Source organism: Zootoca vivipara, chromosome 6 (assembly GCF_963506605.1).
Source record: "Zootoca vivipara chromosome 6, rZooViv1.1, whole genome shotgun sequence".
NCBI classification, from domain to species: Eukaryota; Metazoa; Chordata; class Lepidosauria; order Squamata; family Lacertidae; genus Zootoca; species Zootoca vivipara.
The window spans coordinates 27,868,319-27,886,144 of NC_083281.1; the positions used below are offsets into that span (position 1 = coordinate 27,868,319).

Here is a 17,826-nt window from a genome sequence, read left to right on the forward strand (position 1 = left end):
ATATTTGCATAGCTTCCTCCAGAAAACCTCATCATGATCTAGCAGTTTTGCTATTTCCCCCCACTTTTTTCTTCTTGATTGGCTAACCGTGACATTGCAAATTTGTTTGTGTATTTAGAATAGTTTTTCTAAAATTTTACTTTTTAGGAAAAACATGTCACATAGCAAATGTAAAGGTAAAGGTAAAGGTAAAGGGAACCCTGACCATTAGGCCCAGTCGCGGACGACTCTGGGGTTGCGGTGCTCATCTCGCTTTACTGGCCGAGAGAGCCGGCGTACAGCTTCCGGGTCATGTGGCCAGCATGACTAAGCTGCTTCTGGCGAACCAGAGCAGCGCACGGAAATGCCGTTTACCTTCCCGCCAGAGTGGTACCTATTTATCTACTTGCATGTTCATGCTTTCGAACTGCTAGGTTGGCAGGAGCAGGGACCGAACAATGGGAGCTCACCCCATCACGGGGATTCAAACTGCCAACCTTCTGATTGGCAAACCCTAGGCTCTGTGGTTTAACCCACAGCACCACCTGTGTCCCATAGCAAATGTAGCATAAGGTAATTTAAAACATCACACTTAAAAACACCCCCCCCCAAATACTAGAATTAGAAACAACAATTTGTCATAAAACCACAATTATCAACAGAATAAAAGCAGTAGCAGCTGCAAGCCAACAAACTGCTTAAAATCACTCCATAAAAGTGATAGAGAACAAATGTACCTCTAGGGCCCACTGAAAAATTTGCAGAGATCTCACTTGGAAGCAAATTGCACATGTGTGGCCACCACCAAAAAGGCCCTGCCCCATATGCCCCAGCAATTTTATTTCTATCACAGGTGGGCACACAAATGAGTCCTCTGATACAGATGTATCAAAGCATACATGCCTCTCCGAAGTTCTTGGGATGGGAGAGTTTACAATAAGATTGCTTTTCAGTGACTTTATTTATTTGATGTATTTATATTCTGCTTAATTCTTGGTATTTTGAAGCAGTATACATAATGGCAACCATACATAAAATGACGCCATAAAAGAATAGCAAATTATCAGAAGGACCCGGGGGAAGCCATGTTGGCCTGACGTCCCATTTGGTGGTCCTATTACTTATTTCCAGTTGACAATAAAACAACTCATTCCCTCTTTGAGCGCATTTATATCAGGATACGGGTAGAGCTATGGTCTAAAACACTGAGCCTCTTGGGCTTGCTGATTAGAAGTCAGTGGTTCAAATCCCTGCGATGGGGTGAGCTCCTGCCAACCTAGTAGTTTGAAAGCACGGCAGTACAAGTTGATAAATAGGTAAATGTGGCGGGAAGGTAAATGGCGTTTCCGTGCCCTCTGGTTTCCGTCACGGTGTCCTGTTGCGCCAGATGTGGTTTAGTCATGCTGGCCACATGACCTGGACAAATGCCGGCTACCTTGGCCTGCAAGCGAGATGAGCGCCAGAACTCCATAGTCACCTTTGACTGGACTTAACCATCTAGGGGTCACTTCCTTTTCCCTTTACTTATCTCAGTTAGCAAAGACATCTTGATAGACCTACAGGCCCAAGAAATGACTTGCATGGGTTTTAATCCTTGTTTCATTCAGATTCTGAACTGGCCTCAATATCCTGCCCTGAGAACAGCCACTACGAGTCCTGCGGAAATGCCTGCCCAGCCACCTGTTCTGACCGAACTGCTCCTGAAACGTGTGATGATACCTGTGTGCCGATCTGTCAGTGTGACGAGGGCTACATCCTCAGTGATGAAACATGCATCCCAGTGGAGAATTGCAACTGTACCTATAACGGCAGGATCTATGGTCCGGGGGAAGAGTTCTGGGCTGATGAAAGCTGCCGTAGTCGCTGCAAATGTGACCCCAGATTAGGGAGGGCCGTGTGCCTGCAGGATTCCTGTAAGGCCAGAGAGAAATGTGCCCTAGTTAATGGGAACTGGGGCTGTCATCCCATCAGATATTCCACCTGCATAGGAACTGGAGACCCTCACTACACCACCTTTGATGGAAAGAGATTTGACTTCATGGGAACCTGCATTTATCAAATGGCTGGAGTCTGCTCCAAGGATCCCACTCTCACCCCATTTTTGGTCACGGTGGAGAACAACAACCGAGGCAGCAAGGCGGTGTCCTTCACCAAAGTGGTGACACTAGAGGTCTACAACATGACCATCAGCCTGAGTCAAGAGCATCCACACAAGATTAAGGTATATATGCTAGACGACAAGAGAAGATTGGGGGAACTGTTGATTACATACTTTGCTGTGAGAGGACCAGCTGGTACAAGGGTAGGGAGACATTCATTCATCACCAATCAGTCTCCTCCCTCCACCCTTGCAGACTCGTTTCCCTGGCAACACTTTGGGGATGGGAGCTGAAGAATTACTCTGTGCTGAGTGGCTGCTATGTTATATCTCCTACACATGCAATGCTGGATGCCACTCAGCTCCTATCTAAAAGTTTCTCTTCAGCCAGCTACACTGGGCCAAGAGGGGAAGAGGATGAGTGAGCAGGACGTTGCAGCTGCAATGCAGCTGAGTAGCTGAAATAGCAATGCTGTCTAGGCTGTAGGCAGGATAGCTATCATCCCTGGCATCTGGTGCTGAACCTGACCCGGGGAGAGCAAAGTAGAGGATTTAGAAAGAGATGGCCAAGTTTGCCTAAAAGCCAGTGAAACATAGGAGGCTCTGCCTTCATAGCATAGATTTCTGTTTTAACTGTCCATGGAAGAAATGTGTTTTTCCTCGTCCCCAGAATTTTAGCCCTCTCATCTGGCAGCTAACTTCTTTCACCAGCTTCAAAACCCTGTACAGAACATAATTCTACATTTGTTCATCAGTTAATCACCATCCTTTTCTGATTTAACTGAAAATCCCTGGATGGTCACTTCCATGTTTTCCAGGTGAATGGAGTCTTTGTGGACCTGCCCTTCTCCTATGAAAATAAACTGAAGGTCTACATCAGCGGAGTCCATGGCTTCATCAAAACAGACTTTGATCTGAGAGTCAGCTTTGACTGGTACAGTTATGCCAGGGTCATTATTCCCGGCACTTATGCCAATGCTGTGTGTGGTCTGTGTGGCAATGCCAATCAGGACCCCAGCGATGATTTTGCTATGAAGGATGGAGCTCAGACGACAGATGAAATCCAATTTGCAGACAGCTGGAAGTTGAAGGAGGTCCCAGGATGCTCTGCAGGATGCAGTGACTGCCCAGCATGCAGTGAGGCAGAGAAACAGACCTACAAGGGGGACCAGTTCTGTGGGATCCTCAAGAGAAGGGACGGGCCGTTCAGGCAGTGCCATGAGACCATTGACCCCACACCCTATTTTGATGATTGTGTATTTGACACCTGTAAATACAAGGGTCTTCATGACACTCTCTGCAGTGCCATCAGTGCCTACGTGACAGCCTGCCAAGCTCTGGGCATCGAGGTTGGGAAATGGAGATCAGCCTCTTTCTGCAGTAAGTATTACTTCCTGAATCTCAGTTTCGATTTTGCTCCAGAAATGAGTGTGGACACCCTCTGGGCAGATATTCTGCACAGACATAATGCATGAATTTCAGGGCATTTCAAGGGACCAGAAATTGGGCAAGCAGAATCATCCTGTTGCTCCTTCTATGTGGGAAGCTTTCTTTAAGTAGATACTGTGAGAGAGGGGCTAATATTAATGGCTTGTCTAGCTCCCTAAGCTCTTGGAGAAAGACCGTAGCTTCACAGTAGAGCTTGGCCTTTGTATAGAGAAGATCCCAGGTTCAATTCCCAGCATCTCCAGGTACCACTGGGAGAGAAACGTGCTTGAAATCCTAGAGTATTTTTGCCAGTAGGGTAGACACTGCAGAGCTAGATGGATCAGTGGACTGACTCATAGGAATGTAAGAAGAGCCTGATGGATCCGGCCAATGGCCCATCCAGTCCAGCTCCCTGTTTTTGCAGTCATCAGCCACACACCTATGGGACACTCAAAAGTAGGACTTGAATGCAATAGCATCTTCCCCACTTGTGATTCCCAGCAATGTACACTTGTCTCTGTGTCAGAGACTGGGCAGAAGAGAAATGGTGGAGACTGCCTCCCCATCCTGACCCCTCCAGGGAGGAGGAAGAGGAAGCCAGTATAGATTTACAACAGGGGTTTGAGGGAAGTCACAGGTCAGAGGCAGATGAGGGGAAAAGCTGAGAAATAATGGGAGAGGAGGAGGCAGGACCCGGAATGGCAGCTGACTGACACGGTGTCTTTAGCAAGCATTCCACACACACACCCATCTCCCAGAACCAGGCAAGCCTTAAAAGTAGGAGATCAAAGAGCTCAAAGACAGAGGCCATGTAGCAGCACCCATAGAAGTGATGAATGAGGAAGTGGGAGAGATTGGGGGTGTGGTGTGGAGATTCACTTGGGACAACACCATTATCCAAGCGGCTGGGTTCTATAGCAGCTCTCTGTAATAGTGACATTAAAAAGGATGGTAAGAAACTTTTCCTTTTCTTTATACCTTCCTGGGCAGCCAGCCGGGAGTGCTGACAGCACTCCCACACTCTGACAGTAGAGGTACAATAGAGCCACAGTGCTTACCGGTAGTAGACATGGCTTAGCAGATACAAGGTGGTTTGTGTTACATTACAATGGTCAGGGGGAAAGAAAATAACACACCTCTCTACTCATTCTCTCCAGGCTTTTCCTGTCCACACAATTCCCACTATGAACTCTGTGGAAATGCCTGCCCTGCTACATGTGGGAGCGCCTCCTCCCCAATAATGTGTGATGCTGCATGTACCGAAGGGTGTGCCTGTGATCCTGGATTCGTGCTCAGTGGGGATCAGTGTGTCCGTCTTACAGAGTGTGGCTGTGTGCACCAGGGCAGATACTACAAAAAGGGAGAGGAGTTTTATCCCAGTAGCTCCTGCCAGGAGAAGTGCCGCTGCCTGGACAACGGAGTCACCAAGTGCCGGCAGTTCTCCTGTGGAGCAAAGGAGGAGTGCAAGGTGGAGAACGGCATACAAGGCTGTCACCCTGCAGGATATGGTACAGCTATAGCACTTGGTGACCTTCTTTATATTTCCTTTGATGGACAAAGCTTTCGCTTCCATGGCTCCTGCACTTACACTTTAGTCAAAGTCTGCAGCACAGACCCTCGTCTGCAGAATTTCTCCATTTTGGTGGAGAATGAGAAGCATGGAAATGGACACCTTGCTCAGATCAGGAAGGTTGTGGTCTCTGTTCAACAGCACACTATCGTCCTTGAAAGGGGAAGGAAATGGATAGCTATGGTATGTATGGGCCATTCATATCAGATTATTAATGCTATTTGAAATAAAAGGGACACGGGTGGCGCTGAGGTCTAAACCACTGAGCCTCTTGGGCTTGCCGATCAGAAGGTTGGCGGTTCAAATCCATTCGATGGGATGAGCTCCCATTGCTCTGTCCCAGCTCCTGCCAACCTAGCAGTTCGAAAGCACACCAGTGCAAGTAGATAAATAGGCACCGCTGTGGCGGAAATGTAAACAGCATTTCCGTGCACTCTGGTTTCCATCACGGTGTCCCGTTGCACCAGCAGTGGTTTAGTCATGCTGGCCACATGACCCGGAAAGCTTTCTGTGGACAAAAGCCGGCTTCCTCAGCCTGCAAGCAAGATGAGCGTCACACCCCATAGTCACCTTTGACTGGACTTCACCATCCAGGGGTCCTTTACCTTCACCTATTATTTCTAATGAATAACGTGCCCTTCTTATGCAAAGGGAGTCCAATGTGGCTTGCAGTCATAAAATTACAGGAAAACCATTTGGTATAATAATTAAATTGCTTTTAAATAATGATGACATTGCTTTATATCACTGGTATGAAAAAGAGCATGTGCAAAAGGAGATGTGTATGTCTTTTGTATTTGTGTGTGCTTGAGAATTCACGTGTGCTCAGAGATAACCCCCATGAATGTGCTTCTTTCTTCTTTGCTGATGCAGGTGGATGAAGAATTCTGCACTTTGCCAGTGAATAGAGACAAGGGGAAACTCTGGATCACTCAGGAGGGGATCAATATAATTGTCCAGGCGTCCCTTGGCCTCACAGTCCTTTATGATACCTCTTCCTATGTCCGTGTGTCTGTCCCCAGCACCTATCAGGGACACATGTGTGGTCTGGGTGGCAATTTCAATGGCGACGAGAGGGACGATTTCATGCTGCCTAGTAGGGAATCCGCACAAACGGTGGATGAGTTTGGGGCCTCCTGGCAGGTCCCTCTGGATGGTGCCATCTGCTCCAATGGCTGTGGTGAGGAATGCCCCACTTTTGATACAGTTCAGACAGCACCCTATGAGAATGACGACTCCTGTGGAATGATCACGTCCGAGACAGGACCATTCAAAGACTGCTCCTCATTAGTTAGCCCCTCGGATTACCTTGAGCAATGCCTGTATGACTTGACTGCGGCCGAAGGGGAGCAGGAATATCTCTGCCGAAGCCTTCAAGCCTATGCAGCTGCGTGCCAGTCTGCTGGAGTTAAGATTGGAGCCTGGAGAACAAAGTCCTTCTGTCGTAAGTTGGATGAAAAAGTTTCTTCATCTCTGCCTTTTTGGTAGTGAGTCTCTCCAATACCCAAAGGAGTATGAGCCTTTGGTTGAGCTATGTTGGTTGCAGTGCTATGAGTTTACTTGTCTTCTGCCTTGTTTCCTCAAGCCTTTCTCTCCCACTTATCTTTCTACCCATGGAGAAGACACAAAATAGATGAGCATATTAAAACCCGATGTGAGGAATGTTCAGTTCTTAAGATGTTGCTGGACTACACCTCCCACCATCCCCATGCCTTGGCCATGCTTTCTGTGTCTGATGGGCATTGTAGTGGAGCAACATCTAGAGAGCAGAAGGTTCCCCATTCCTGATAAGAAGCAGCAAAGGAGAAAGGAAAAGTGAGAGACAGAGCTTTGAGGTTTGGAAGGCTGGAGACATCTTGCAGGGATCACGTACCTCAGTGGGTATCTGTTGAGGACAGTGGATTCCCAACTTTTTACAAAGACTTTGCTGTCTCTGACTTCACCTATGCTTGACATGCATATTTGTAAAGAAACCCAACTATTATTTAAAAGCCATAAGTCTTTGGTGACCTCTCCTCCAAAGAAAACCAAACCCAGGTCAGTTCTGTTCCTGGAACTTCTCATAACTTGGGAAAGTGGTGTGTGTGTGTGTGTGTGTGTGTGTGTGTATAACAACACAATATACACAATATAGAGAAAAGAAAAATAGCTGAAAAGAAAACCTGCTTCCTATTTTATGTAATGAAGAATGTCTGGTAAACATGGCTTTGATTTGTCTCCTCAGCCCTCACCTGCCCAGCCAACAGCCACTATGAGACTTGCATTGGATCTTGCGATTTCACCTGTGCCAGTTTATCCACTGTTGTGCAATGCTCAAAGAACTGCTTTGAAGGCTGCCAGTGCAATGACGGCTACGTGTCTGATGGGGATGCATGTGTGCCTATAAACAAATGCGGCTGTGTGCATAATGGTCTGTACATTAAGGTAAGGCCAGCTTTGCTGGTGGAGCATCATGAACGTTGCATGAAAACTGGTGTGCCTGTGGTACTGTACAAGCATTTGCTGGAATTAGATCACTGTCTCTTTCTAGTCCTACATGTAGATCTTGGAATGACAGCAGGCCAATTTTTCAAATGAATAAAATAAACAACAAAAAAGCAGTGTATTTGAACATTCGGACTCTTTTCCAGATCTCACAGCTATGTCCCTTGTCTGGGATTTCCTTACAGGTTGGAGAGAATATCTTCTCAAGGAACTGCACAGAAAAAATAACTTGCAATACCACAGGTCAACTTGTTTATGAGAAAACCAGATGCCAGGCTGAAGAGATATGCATGCTTAGAAATGGCGTGCGCAGCTGTGAAAGCAAGGAATACCAGTGCAAACTCACTCCAGGAGCCCAACTCTCTACCTTTGATGGTGCTTCGCGCAAGTACCTCTGCAGTGGGGTTTATGACATTGCCACCGTTTGTGATGAAAGTGTCCCCTACTGGTTCAGGGTGTCAGTGAGCATCGGAAAGGACAGTAACGATGTCTTGGTAGTTGGGAGAGCGGTCCATGTTTTCTTCCAGAATGCATCCATCACTCTTAAAAGGAACCACAGGACATGGGTAAGAGAGAGTCAGGAGGAACAGTGTGTTAAGATCTGAGAGCCATTAGTAAAGTACTGGGCTCGATTGCTGTCCCTTCCTGTTCCTGCACAGCCAGGAAGAGGAATAAACCTTGATTCAGTTGTATGTCCTGATGTGCCTGGCTTCTCATTATGTACTAATTGGGGATCAATATATTTTTGTTTAAGAAAAAGATTCTTGGCAATTCCAAAACATGCCAATTTCAAACGATGGATGATAAAGCTGGCTTGTTTAATGAATCTCAATTCCTGGTAGTGAAAAATTGCAGGTGAATTTATTCCTACTCCTGAATGAATGAGGGGAGAAGAGGCTTAAAAGATCTGAGCACAGTTTAGCATTACATGGGAACTGGTCCAGTGTGGGAGGGATCTCCTGATTGTTTATGCCAGGGGTGTAGATCCAGAACCGCTGAGAAACCCTCGTTTTTTTAAAGAAGCATTTCGTCTTTACTGTAACCAAGTGTTGTGCTTGCTTCCTAGTCCAATGCATGGACTGATGGGGGCACAAGCAGATTCTGTGCCTCATAGTTGCCCTACCCTATGATTCTGTGGAAGGATCTCATCATCGTTCACATTTGCACTTTTGCTCTGCAGCAGTGTTAAAGTGAATCAATGGGGAGAATTCATAATCAAATAAGACTTTTGTTCTCAGAACTTTTCATCTCATCTCTCAAAGACTAACCTCTGTGGGAATTCAAAGGCAGCATCCATTGGCAGTTTCTCTTCATTGTATTCATTTGATATTACCTGAACTAGAGCATGCAACTTCCGTTTATTCATAATAGGCTCCAGTGTTTTCTTGACTTCCAGTTGCAAAGTTGAAGAACAGCTTCTGGGGTGTTCCATCTGATAGCATGCGGGGCTGGAGCGGATTTTGGTTCTCAGGCTGCTGCTGGCTTCTTGGCCTTCACTCAGTGCCAGATCTCATGTCCCATTCTTTATGTGTTCCAGGTAAATGGACGCCTGGTAAGGCTGCCCTACAGGATTTCCCCAGCCATATCTGTGAGCGAAATTCAGGACGGAATCCTGATTAACCAGGCCTCTCAGGTGCAGGTTCACCTTCGCTCTGATGGGGAGGTGACAGTGGGAGTCAAGAAGACCCTCGCAGGAAAGCTGTGTGCCCCATGTGGAAACTTCAATGGGAACAGCTCTGATGACTTGAAGCTGCCCAATGGGATGGTCGAGACAAACATTGCTGAGCTCCTACATGCTTGGGAGGCAAAAGACTTCTAATATTAGTAAGATTGCTGTAACTGGTTTATTATTATTATTATTATTATTATTATTATTATTATTATTATAATATTTTAATTGGCATGCCACTTAATGCTAAGATGACTTCAAAGAGATTTGCAAAACTTAGGCTGGATCTACACTGACCTGTTTAATGTTATTAGAACAATTTTAGATATGTCATTCTAAAACATCACAGGCATACTTGTAAACTAAAGCATTTTTAAACCAATAGTTTAAAATAGTCAAAACACCGTTTCCCTACTGCTGGTTGCTGTTGTTCTTCAGTCCCTTCTGGTGTCGTATTTTAATAGCACATTATGAACATTAAAAGTAGGACATCATGGGTCCATATACATCATCAAACCCTTCCTTAATGTTAAAAACCATGAGTGTAGATCTGCCCATAGGAACCCACATTGTACTGCATCATTAAAATAAAAAATAATCAAAAACACACTGTAATTAAAACGAAAAAGAAAAAAAATCCCATTAAATATAAATGCCCATGATTAGCACATCTACAATCTTTAGATAGATGTGCTAATCATGGACATTTATAATTAAAGGGATAGTTTCTTTCTTTTTGGTTTTAATTACGGTGTATTTTTAATTATTCTTTATTTTAATGATGCATGATTAGCATATGGATACCCGCCAAGTGTCCAGGAAAAAAGAGGACATCCCATTTTTTTGTGGGAGATCGCAAAAGCCATTTTGGGTGCTGTGATCTCCCACGCTTTCATGTCGCACTCTCACGCAGCATTCCAAAATGCACTCTGAGATAGCGCTTTTTCCAGGGTGAGGTTGCGGCAAGGGTCAAGTGACTCACCTGGGAGTGTGTCCCGGAAGATGTGTGTCCCGGTTTTTGAAATGAAAAAATTGAACAGTATGCATACACAGTGAGGCAAACACGTTAAAACAGCAGAGCAATTAACGCAGGAGGCCCAGGTGAAGAGATCAAGGTAATGCCTGTTGTGTTTTGAAAAACTGGCAGAGTGCCAGTACAATTGGGTCTGTCATATTTAAGCAGGGAGTTCATTCCACAATGCCAATGCAGCCAGTGAAGCCCACGTCCTAGTCACCACAAGCTGATAATTATTGGGCTAGACAAGTTCCTTTGGTGATCTTAATTCCCTTAATGGGCAACAGAGGGGAAGGACTGAGCCACCTTTTGCCCTGTGCTTTCCAGGTACAGCTCTGTGCTTTAAAGCTCCAAGTCTGATCTCTCTCTCTCTCTCTCTCCCTCCCTCCCTCCCTCCCTCTCCCCAGAGCCTTTCCTGCTATCACCAATCCATCATCTACTGGAGTAGGCTGTTTCATAGCCCAAGCTTGGTCAGGTTTATTCAGAATGATTTCAGCTGGAGTTGCTTTCACATGGCAGAGCTTGCACATCACAATACGCCTGAATTTCGGGCTTGTTGTGGTTTATATCAAAAGAGGATGTGGGTGCCCATGGCCCAGTCACTCCTGCTTTGCTTTTCCACTGGTGAGAATGGGGAAAACCAGCCAGAAAGTCTGGGCTTCCTATTAATGTTCAAATCAGGGGTTGTGGCTTGTTGCTCCCACACTTAGTAAAAGAACACCAACGCATGGTTTGTGGTTGGCTAGTGGTTGTGGCTTACTGGAGAACAACAAATGGTGATAGCTGAATGGGATGTTATAGGAAGCCAAAGTTTCCTGGTTTATTTATCCTGCTCAAGACAGCAGAGAGTAAAGTTGGAGCTATTGGGCAGAAGAACACCACTTGCTCACAATATACTAGGATGTGAACATGTCTCTCCTGCATTGGTCTCTACAGCCACAATGTATTCCTCCAGGAGTGGGCCCAGCCAGTGCTCATTGGCCAGCTGCGCCTGACCCCCAGCAAATGTCCACAGGTTATTGGTTGGCAGCCCCATTGTCGCCCACCAAGCTGCTAGATCACTCGCATGGCCTATGGTCTGGTACCAACGCTGCCCACCTTCAAAGGTGTGCAGACATGTCAGCATGAAGACCTCTGCTTTTCGGCAGTATAAGCCAAAACAGTACAGACAGTGTAAGCCAGCATATAGGATCAAGCTGTAAGCCTTTTAGAATCTCCTTTCTTTGTGAACTCCAGAACCGCTGCATCCTGGAATGATTCCATGCTCATTTCCCACCCTCTTCTCTGACCTGGACCTGTCTCCTGAGTCCAACACACAGAGTGAAGGAATGCCATTTTTGTTCAGCATAATCACAGGAGCAGTGAAATTATTCTAAACCAATAACCATCACATTCTTGTTTGCCTCAGCCCCCTGGATGCTGCTGTATGGAAAAGAAGATTATTAATGCTCCTGCAAACCGAAGAGGAAAATATCAGAAGCCATAAAGTTGCCAAACTGTGAACTTACCAGCCATCCACTGGAATGGATAATTTTGTCCCAAGAGGATCATTTCTGGAACATTACGGCATTTCAAGGGCAATAGCAAATATCTGAATGCAATAAAGGAGAAAAGTTAGCCTCTAAACAACAGAAGTAAAATAGTCTGGAGCTATTAGTAGCAGTGTAGAAAACTGCAAAGACTTTTAATGTTTTGTGTTTTTTTAAAAAAATAATAATTGTTATTTGATTTTACAAATTCATTCACATCCAAAATCAAAAATAATGAAAATTACACAAGATTCTTTCAAATCTTGGGACTTCCCCCCTCCCCTCTTTGGTTAACTTTTTCAACTGCATACCATAAATCCTCCTAATTTTCAGGCCTCCATTGTATCCAAAGTCTATGTAACATTACAAGAGTTATTTAAGACCTGTCAAAGAGTTCAAATGTTTACAGTAGTCTGTCAAATATCATGTAAATTTCTCCCATTAATTTTTCAAGTTTTGATCCTCCTGGTTTCTGATTTTCCCAGTCATTCTCGCCATCTCTGCATAGTCCAGTGGTTTAGTCTGCCAATCAACTCTTTAGGCACCTTGTCGTCCTTCCAACTTTTAATGTTTTGGACCATCTTGGGGCCCCAAGGCCTTCAGCTGCTTTGTTCTGATTTTTAACAAAAATAACCCATCACACCAAATTGCCCGCTAAATAATTACCACTGTTTGTAAACAGGCTGTAATTCCATTTTTTAAAAAAATATTGCCAAAAACTTAACAGTTTACTTGATATATATTAATCACTTTTATTAACTGTATTTGCATACAAGAAACAACAGATAATTTTAAAAGGTGTTTTAGTTTAGAAGATGCATGGACCTCAAAAGAGGTATTCCCTTCCATTTGGGAGAAGCAGGCAGACCTCTATTGAGGTGATGCCTGCCACCCATAGATTTATTTGAACTTTGAATAAAAATAATTAACATTTTAAACTCTTTTTTTTTAATGGCATGATTAATTGGAGGCACCTTCTTAATTCAACAAATGTGTTGTGAATACCTCCACATGTGGTGGGAATGTCCTAAAATCCAACTCTTCCGGCCATCAATCATACAAGAAATATGCAAAATAACTAAGCAAGTATTAGAAGACACCCCAGAACTGGCCCTACTAAACAACTTCCAAGACAATAATGCCAACTCACATCACAAAGAGCTCATAACCCACCTACTCTCAGAAGCATCATAGCCAGACACTGGAGAGACCTTTCAGGAGTAAGCATAGACCAATGGTATCACATAGTATGGGAAACAACCTTATTAGAAAAATTAACCAACACACTGAAACTGACACGGGGACAAATAGACAACAAGACAACAACAAGAAGCCACCAACAGCATACAAATCAATCTGGCTAAACTGATCCAAACACACACACGCACACCACTCACACACGAAAACAAATTTCACTAAAGCCAAGCAAAGACAACCAACCACACCCTAGGCCCTAGGCCACCCCCAACCTCTCTCATCACCAAAGAAATACAAGCGAATAGTAAAGAGAACCCACACAAGTGACGCTGTCACAAAACCCCACACATACACTAAGAATAGAAGCATTGACCCCACCCAACTCTCATTCCCCCCACCTCTTTCCCCCTTTTCTTCCTAATGTAACACTAATGTCTCACAGCAACTGAAATTGATCTGTAGAAAATGCAACTTGAAAAAGAGACAAATACACGTACTTTTGTAAACTAAGAAATCTTTAATAAAAATATATTAAAAGCAAACAAACAAATATGTTGTGAAGTGTTGTGTAGATCCCAAATGGTTGTTTCGAATGCCAGTCCTACTCAGTACATGCCCATTGAAGTTAATGGACATGACTAACTTAGATCCTTTAATTCCAGTGGGTTTACCCCAATTTCTAATAGCAAAACCAGACACCTTCATCTGTCCCAGCTGTAATAAAGAATATATCCCCTGTATTGGTCCAGTGTTTTGTCCAACTATGGTTTCCTTGTCTGTTGTGATCCTACTTAGGGTGACTCAACTCAGCCCTACTGAATGTGACTCTGCTTTTCTGGATGAGACCCCCGTCCTTCTAGCAAGTAAGGATGCTGATAGACATAATTTCCTTTCCACTCTGTAGTCATCACTTGCAGCACTGCTACTGTGCATCTTCCACAAAAGCAGTGCTATTTTTCTAGAAAAAGGGATGCTGGAACTCACTAAAAACACCTCCCTTGTTCTCTTTTTTTAAATTAATTTTTTATTAATAACAATCCAATGTAGGCCACATGAATACAATACCAAATCATGCCACATCACAATACAATCAAAAGTGCAAATTAAACAGTTCCGAATTAAAGATTTTTGGATGACTTCCCGTGTTCTGGCTTTCAGGAGTTGATCCTTGATCCTGTGCCAATTCTCTTAATTAGTCTAAGTTCCACAATTCCGATCTTACTCCTTTGTTCTAGCAGCCACTGATGTAATGACTATTGACCGTATTTTTATAAATCCATATCCGTTAACTTGCAGAGGAAATTTATATCCTGTAGCTGTGTGAAATATTTGTTTATCTTCTTCTTTTCTTCATGTTACAATCAGTCAACTTTCTTCAACATTGCCCCTCCTTCGAAAACTCATAAGTACGCCACAACGCCTCCATTTTGCTTTGAAGCCGAAAGCAATTCAGCGTCCAGCCGAGACTTCTGGACCACTTCCAGTGTTTATCTCCTTGTTTCTTTTAACAAGCTGACGTCTCACCAAAACCATAATAAATCAGAACTAGAGCTCTCTTTGGGTGGCGCTGTGGTCTAAACCACAGACCCTAGGGCTTGCCGATCAGAAGGTCGGCGGCTCGAATCCCCATGATGGGGTGAGCTCCCGTTGCTCGGTCCCTGCTCCTGCCAACCTAGCAGTTTGAAAGAATGTCAAAGTGCAAGTAGATAAATAGGTACCGCTCCGGCGGGAAAGTAAATGGCATTTTAGTCATGCTGGCCACATGACCCAGAAGCTGTACGCCGGCTTGCTCGGCCAGTAAAGTGAGATGAGCACTGCAACCCCAGAGTCATCTGTAACTGGACCTAACGGCCAGAGGTCCCTTTACCTTTTAGAGATCTCTTTAGTTGGCAATGTTACAAGTCATCACAGAATTTCACACAGTCTGTTCTTTCAAGCATTCCGTAAAGAAAACCATAAGTGCTTGTTAAATCCCTCTGCATTCCATACACAGCTGTAATCCATTAGTAATTTCACTCCATTAATAATTGATTCTTTTTTTAATGAAGGCTTACTGAGTCATAGCACAGCAAAAAATAATGTAAAGAAAGAACAAAGGCTCCGCTTCACTTACATAGCATTTCAGTTACGATGACGAGAGTGCTCTGCAAAACCTTGGCACTCAGTGGCTGATTCATTTCGCAGGTTATGTTTCTCTTTCTTCCAAAACACGTCTGTTTCTTAAGTCCAAATTCAGATATATCTTAGAAGAAACAGAGATACCTCCGCCCATGGTGACCGCATTGGGAAGTTTCCAATATGTGCAGTGCTCTTCACTCTGCATCCCTGCCCCCACATCCCATCAGAGCAAAATGCAGTTATCAGACAATCTGCAAGAGAAAGCTCCCCCCCAGAACCGGGGGGGGGGGGCTTTCAAGGATAATTACTCCCAAATTATCCTTAATTAACTGCACGGCTGGCATCCGCTACCATGGGATTGGCAGTTTGCCATGGCGGCTGTGCCAGAAGTCCTCCCTTGTTCTCTTATAATGGCAACGGCGCCCACCTGAGAGGTGCCGGAACTGAGTTCAGGCTGAAAAAAAGCCCTGCACAAAAGCCCTGTTATTTGTCTTACATAATTATGGAAGTTACTTTGCAATTACCTTATCAAAGTCCATTCAATGAAAAGGAAAGGCGATGTAAATGGGGGAAAATACAGAATCAATTACAGTCATACCTCGACATCCGAACGCTTCGACTTCCGAAGTCGATAACCTCCATAAGTCCTTTTGCCACGCCCGCTGCGCACATTTTGCACATGTGCAGAAGCGCGCTTCACGCATGCGCCGTACCAGCGCTTCGAGAAACGAAAACCTCGACTTATGATGACGGCTGCAGAATGGATCGTCTTCGTAAGTCGAGGTACCACTGTATATATCACTTTCAGACTCAAAGCAACAGCAGCAGCAAACACCAGTCATGTCTGCTGGATTGATTTCTCTTCTAGCTATCACCATCGTTTTATTTATAAGCTGCTATTCCATCGCTAAAGCTATGTTGAAGGCAGCTTACAACAGAAAAAGATTTACATAATTACAAAAGTAGCCATAAAATAAATAAGACAAATCAAAAAGTACACAGCAAAACTGAACCATTTCCATATAAATCACAACAACACCTAACAATAAAAGAATATATATGAATAACAACAATATATCAATAACTCCCTCAATAATACTCCAGCCCAAGAGTCTGTTGAGCAACCTCAGGTTTTGTAGCTGGAGTCAGTCAATGCCCTGCCCTCCCTGACCAGGTGGGAAAAGGCTAGCAAGGCAGGGAACAGATCTTCCAGGACTCGCAGCTAGTATGGTTGATGGATATAGGCTGGGGGAAAGCGAACATTAGCAATTTCAACTGCCATTTCAATTTTTGTCAGATTTCTCCAACATGCAGGGCTGGCCCAATACATTTTGGCACCTGAGGCGAACTACAGAATCACGCCTCCCCCACCCCCACCCCCAGTTTAGGGTGAGATGCAGGTGATGGCGTGGAAGAAATTTGATTTATCTGAAAAAAAGTACAAAGCCAGACTTCTGAGCACAACTCCACTGCACACCACTCCGTAACCAGCATGTAATGAAGCACACAAAAGTCGAGCTGTAGTGTTTTGCGCCCTCAGGAACTTTCAAGAGGTCACCTGCTTTTAGCATTCCAATTTTGACACCCACCCACCTACCCAATGCACCCAATATAACACGCTCAGATATCAGGTTCAAATCCCAGCTTGTAAAGCTCACATGGTCACCTTGAGCCAATTGCAGCCTCTGCCTAACCTAGGCCACAGGATTATTGCAAGGGGAAAAAATGTGCGAGGGAAGGCACTCTCTCCACGAGCTGCTTCTCTCTCCTGAGCAACAAGAGAGGCAGCTGACAGGCAGGGAGTAGGCAAGCAGCAAAGGGTGTGCACAGGAGAGCTCATAGATAGAGGCAGAGGCAGCTATGGCCGAGGCAGCAATGGGTGGATCCGCCACCACTCGGAGGGGGTCTAGATCTGCCACTGAAGCAACGTGCTTCATTCTGTGTCATGCAAAACATCCCTGCTAGTAAATAGCACTGATTTTAACCCAGGCTTCCCGGACAGCCTTAAGCTGAACTGGGCACGGCCCAGAGAACACGCAGTTAGCTCCACATGCCCAGTGGTGCATTGGCCTTCCTCTTTTGCAAACAGCAGTCTTCAGTTCCCAACTCAGGGAAGTTTCGAAAGCAGTCTTGGATATGGAGATAAGCTGTTGAAAGCGGGAAACTAAAACGTCCCATTGAACTGTTCCCTGAACTAGCTCCCTGGATTTTGGCCAAGGAGAAGAGCAATCCAAGGTCAGTTTCACTTTCTTTTTTTCTGATTACAAAGAAAATGCCCAGAGGTCCAACTCTACTTCTCTGGAACTTGCTAGTACATCTGCCGGGCAGTAAGATCCACAACATGTTAGTTTCCTATCCAGACAACAAGTCAGGTCAATGACACTTCGGTCTTCTACCCCTGAGCAGCAGAACTCCACAAACAGAAAAAAGCTTGCTGTCTAGCTTGCCAGGTTTTGTTGATAGCAAGTACAATAATTTTTACAGAATAATGTCTAGGTAAAGGTGCCTCTTTCATTGATGTCATGCTAATTATGAAGAACTACAACAGCAAACAGGAAAAAAAGTTTGGCTTCAACTATTTCAGTATTCAAATACATTTTAGAAACATTTGTTAAATGCTACCCTATAAGGCACATTGCCCAATCCAGGCAGTTGCATTTTTTCTGGGGCTGAGAGGATAGGCAAAGGTTCTCTGTTTTTTTTTATCTGACTCTTGCATTTCCCCAAAGCCCCAAAGCC

General features: G+C 44.6%; 1 protein-coding gene across 1 annotated transcript in view; it reads left to right on the forward strand.

Annotated features, from left to right (window-relative positions):
* Positions 1-17,826, forward strand: part of LOC118086741 (IgGFc-binding protein-like) — a 52,316-nt gene that overhangs the window by 11,120 nt on the left and 23,370 nt on the right. The window contains exons 6-12 of the mRNA XM_060276444.1: positions 1,587-2,200; positions 2,896-3,457; positions 4,663-5,258; positions 5,949-6,519; positions 7,300-7,499; positions 7,745-8,125; positions 9,097-9,375. Coding sequence (XP_060132427.1) covers positions 1,587-2,200; positions 2,896-3,457; positions 4,663-5,258; positions 5,949-6,519; positions 7,300-7,499; positions 7,745-8,125; positions 9,097-9,375 — 3,203 coding nt within the window. The remainder of the gene's footprint in view (positions 1-1,586; positions 2,201-2,895; positions 3,458-4,662; positions 5,259-5,948; positions 6,520-7,299; positions 7,500-7,744; positions 8,126-9,096; positions 9,376-17,826) is intronic.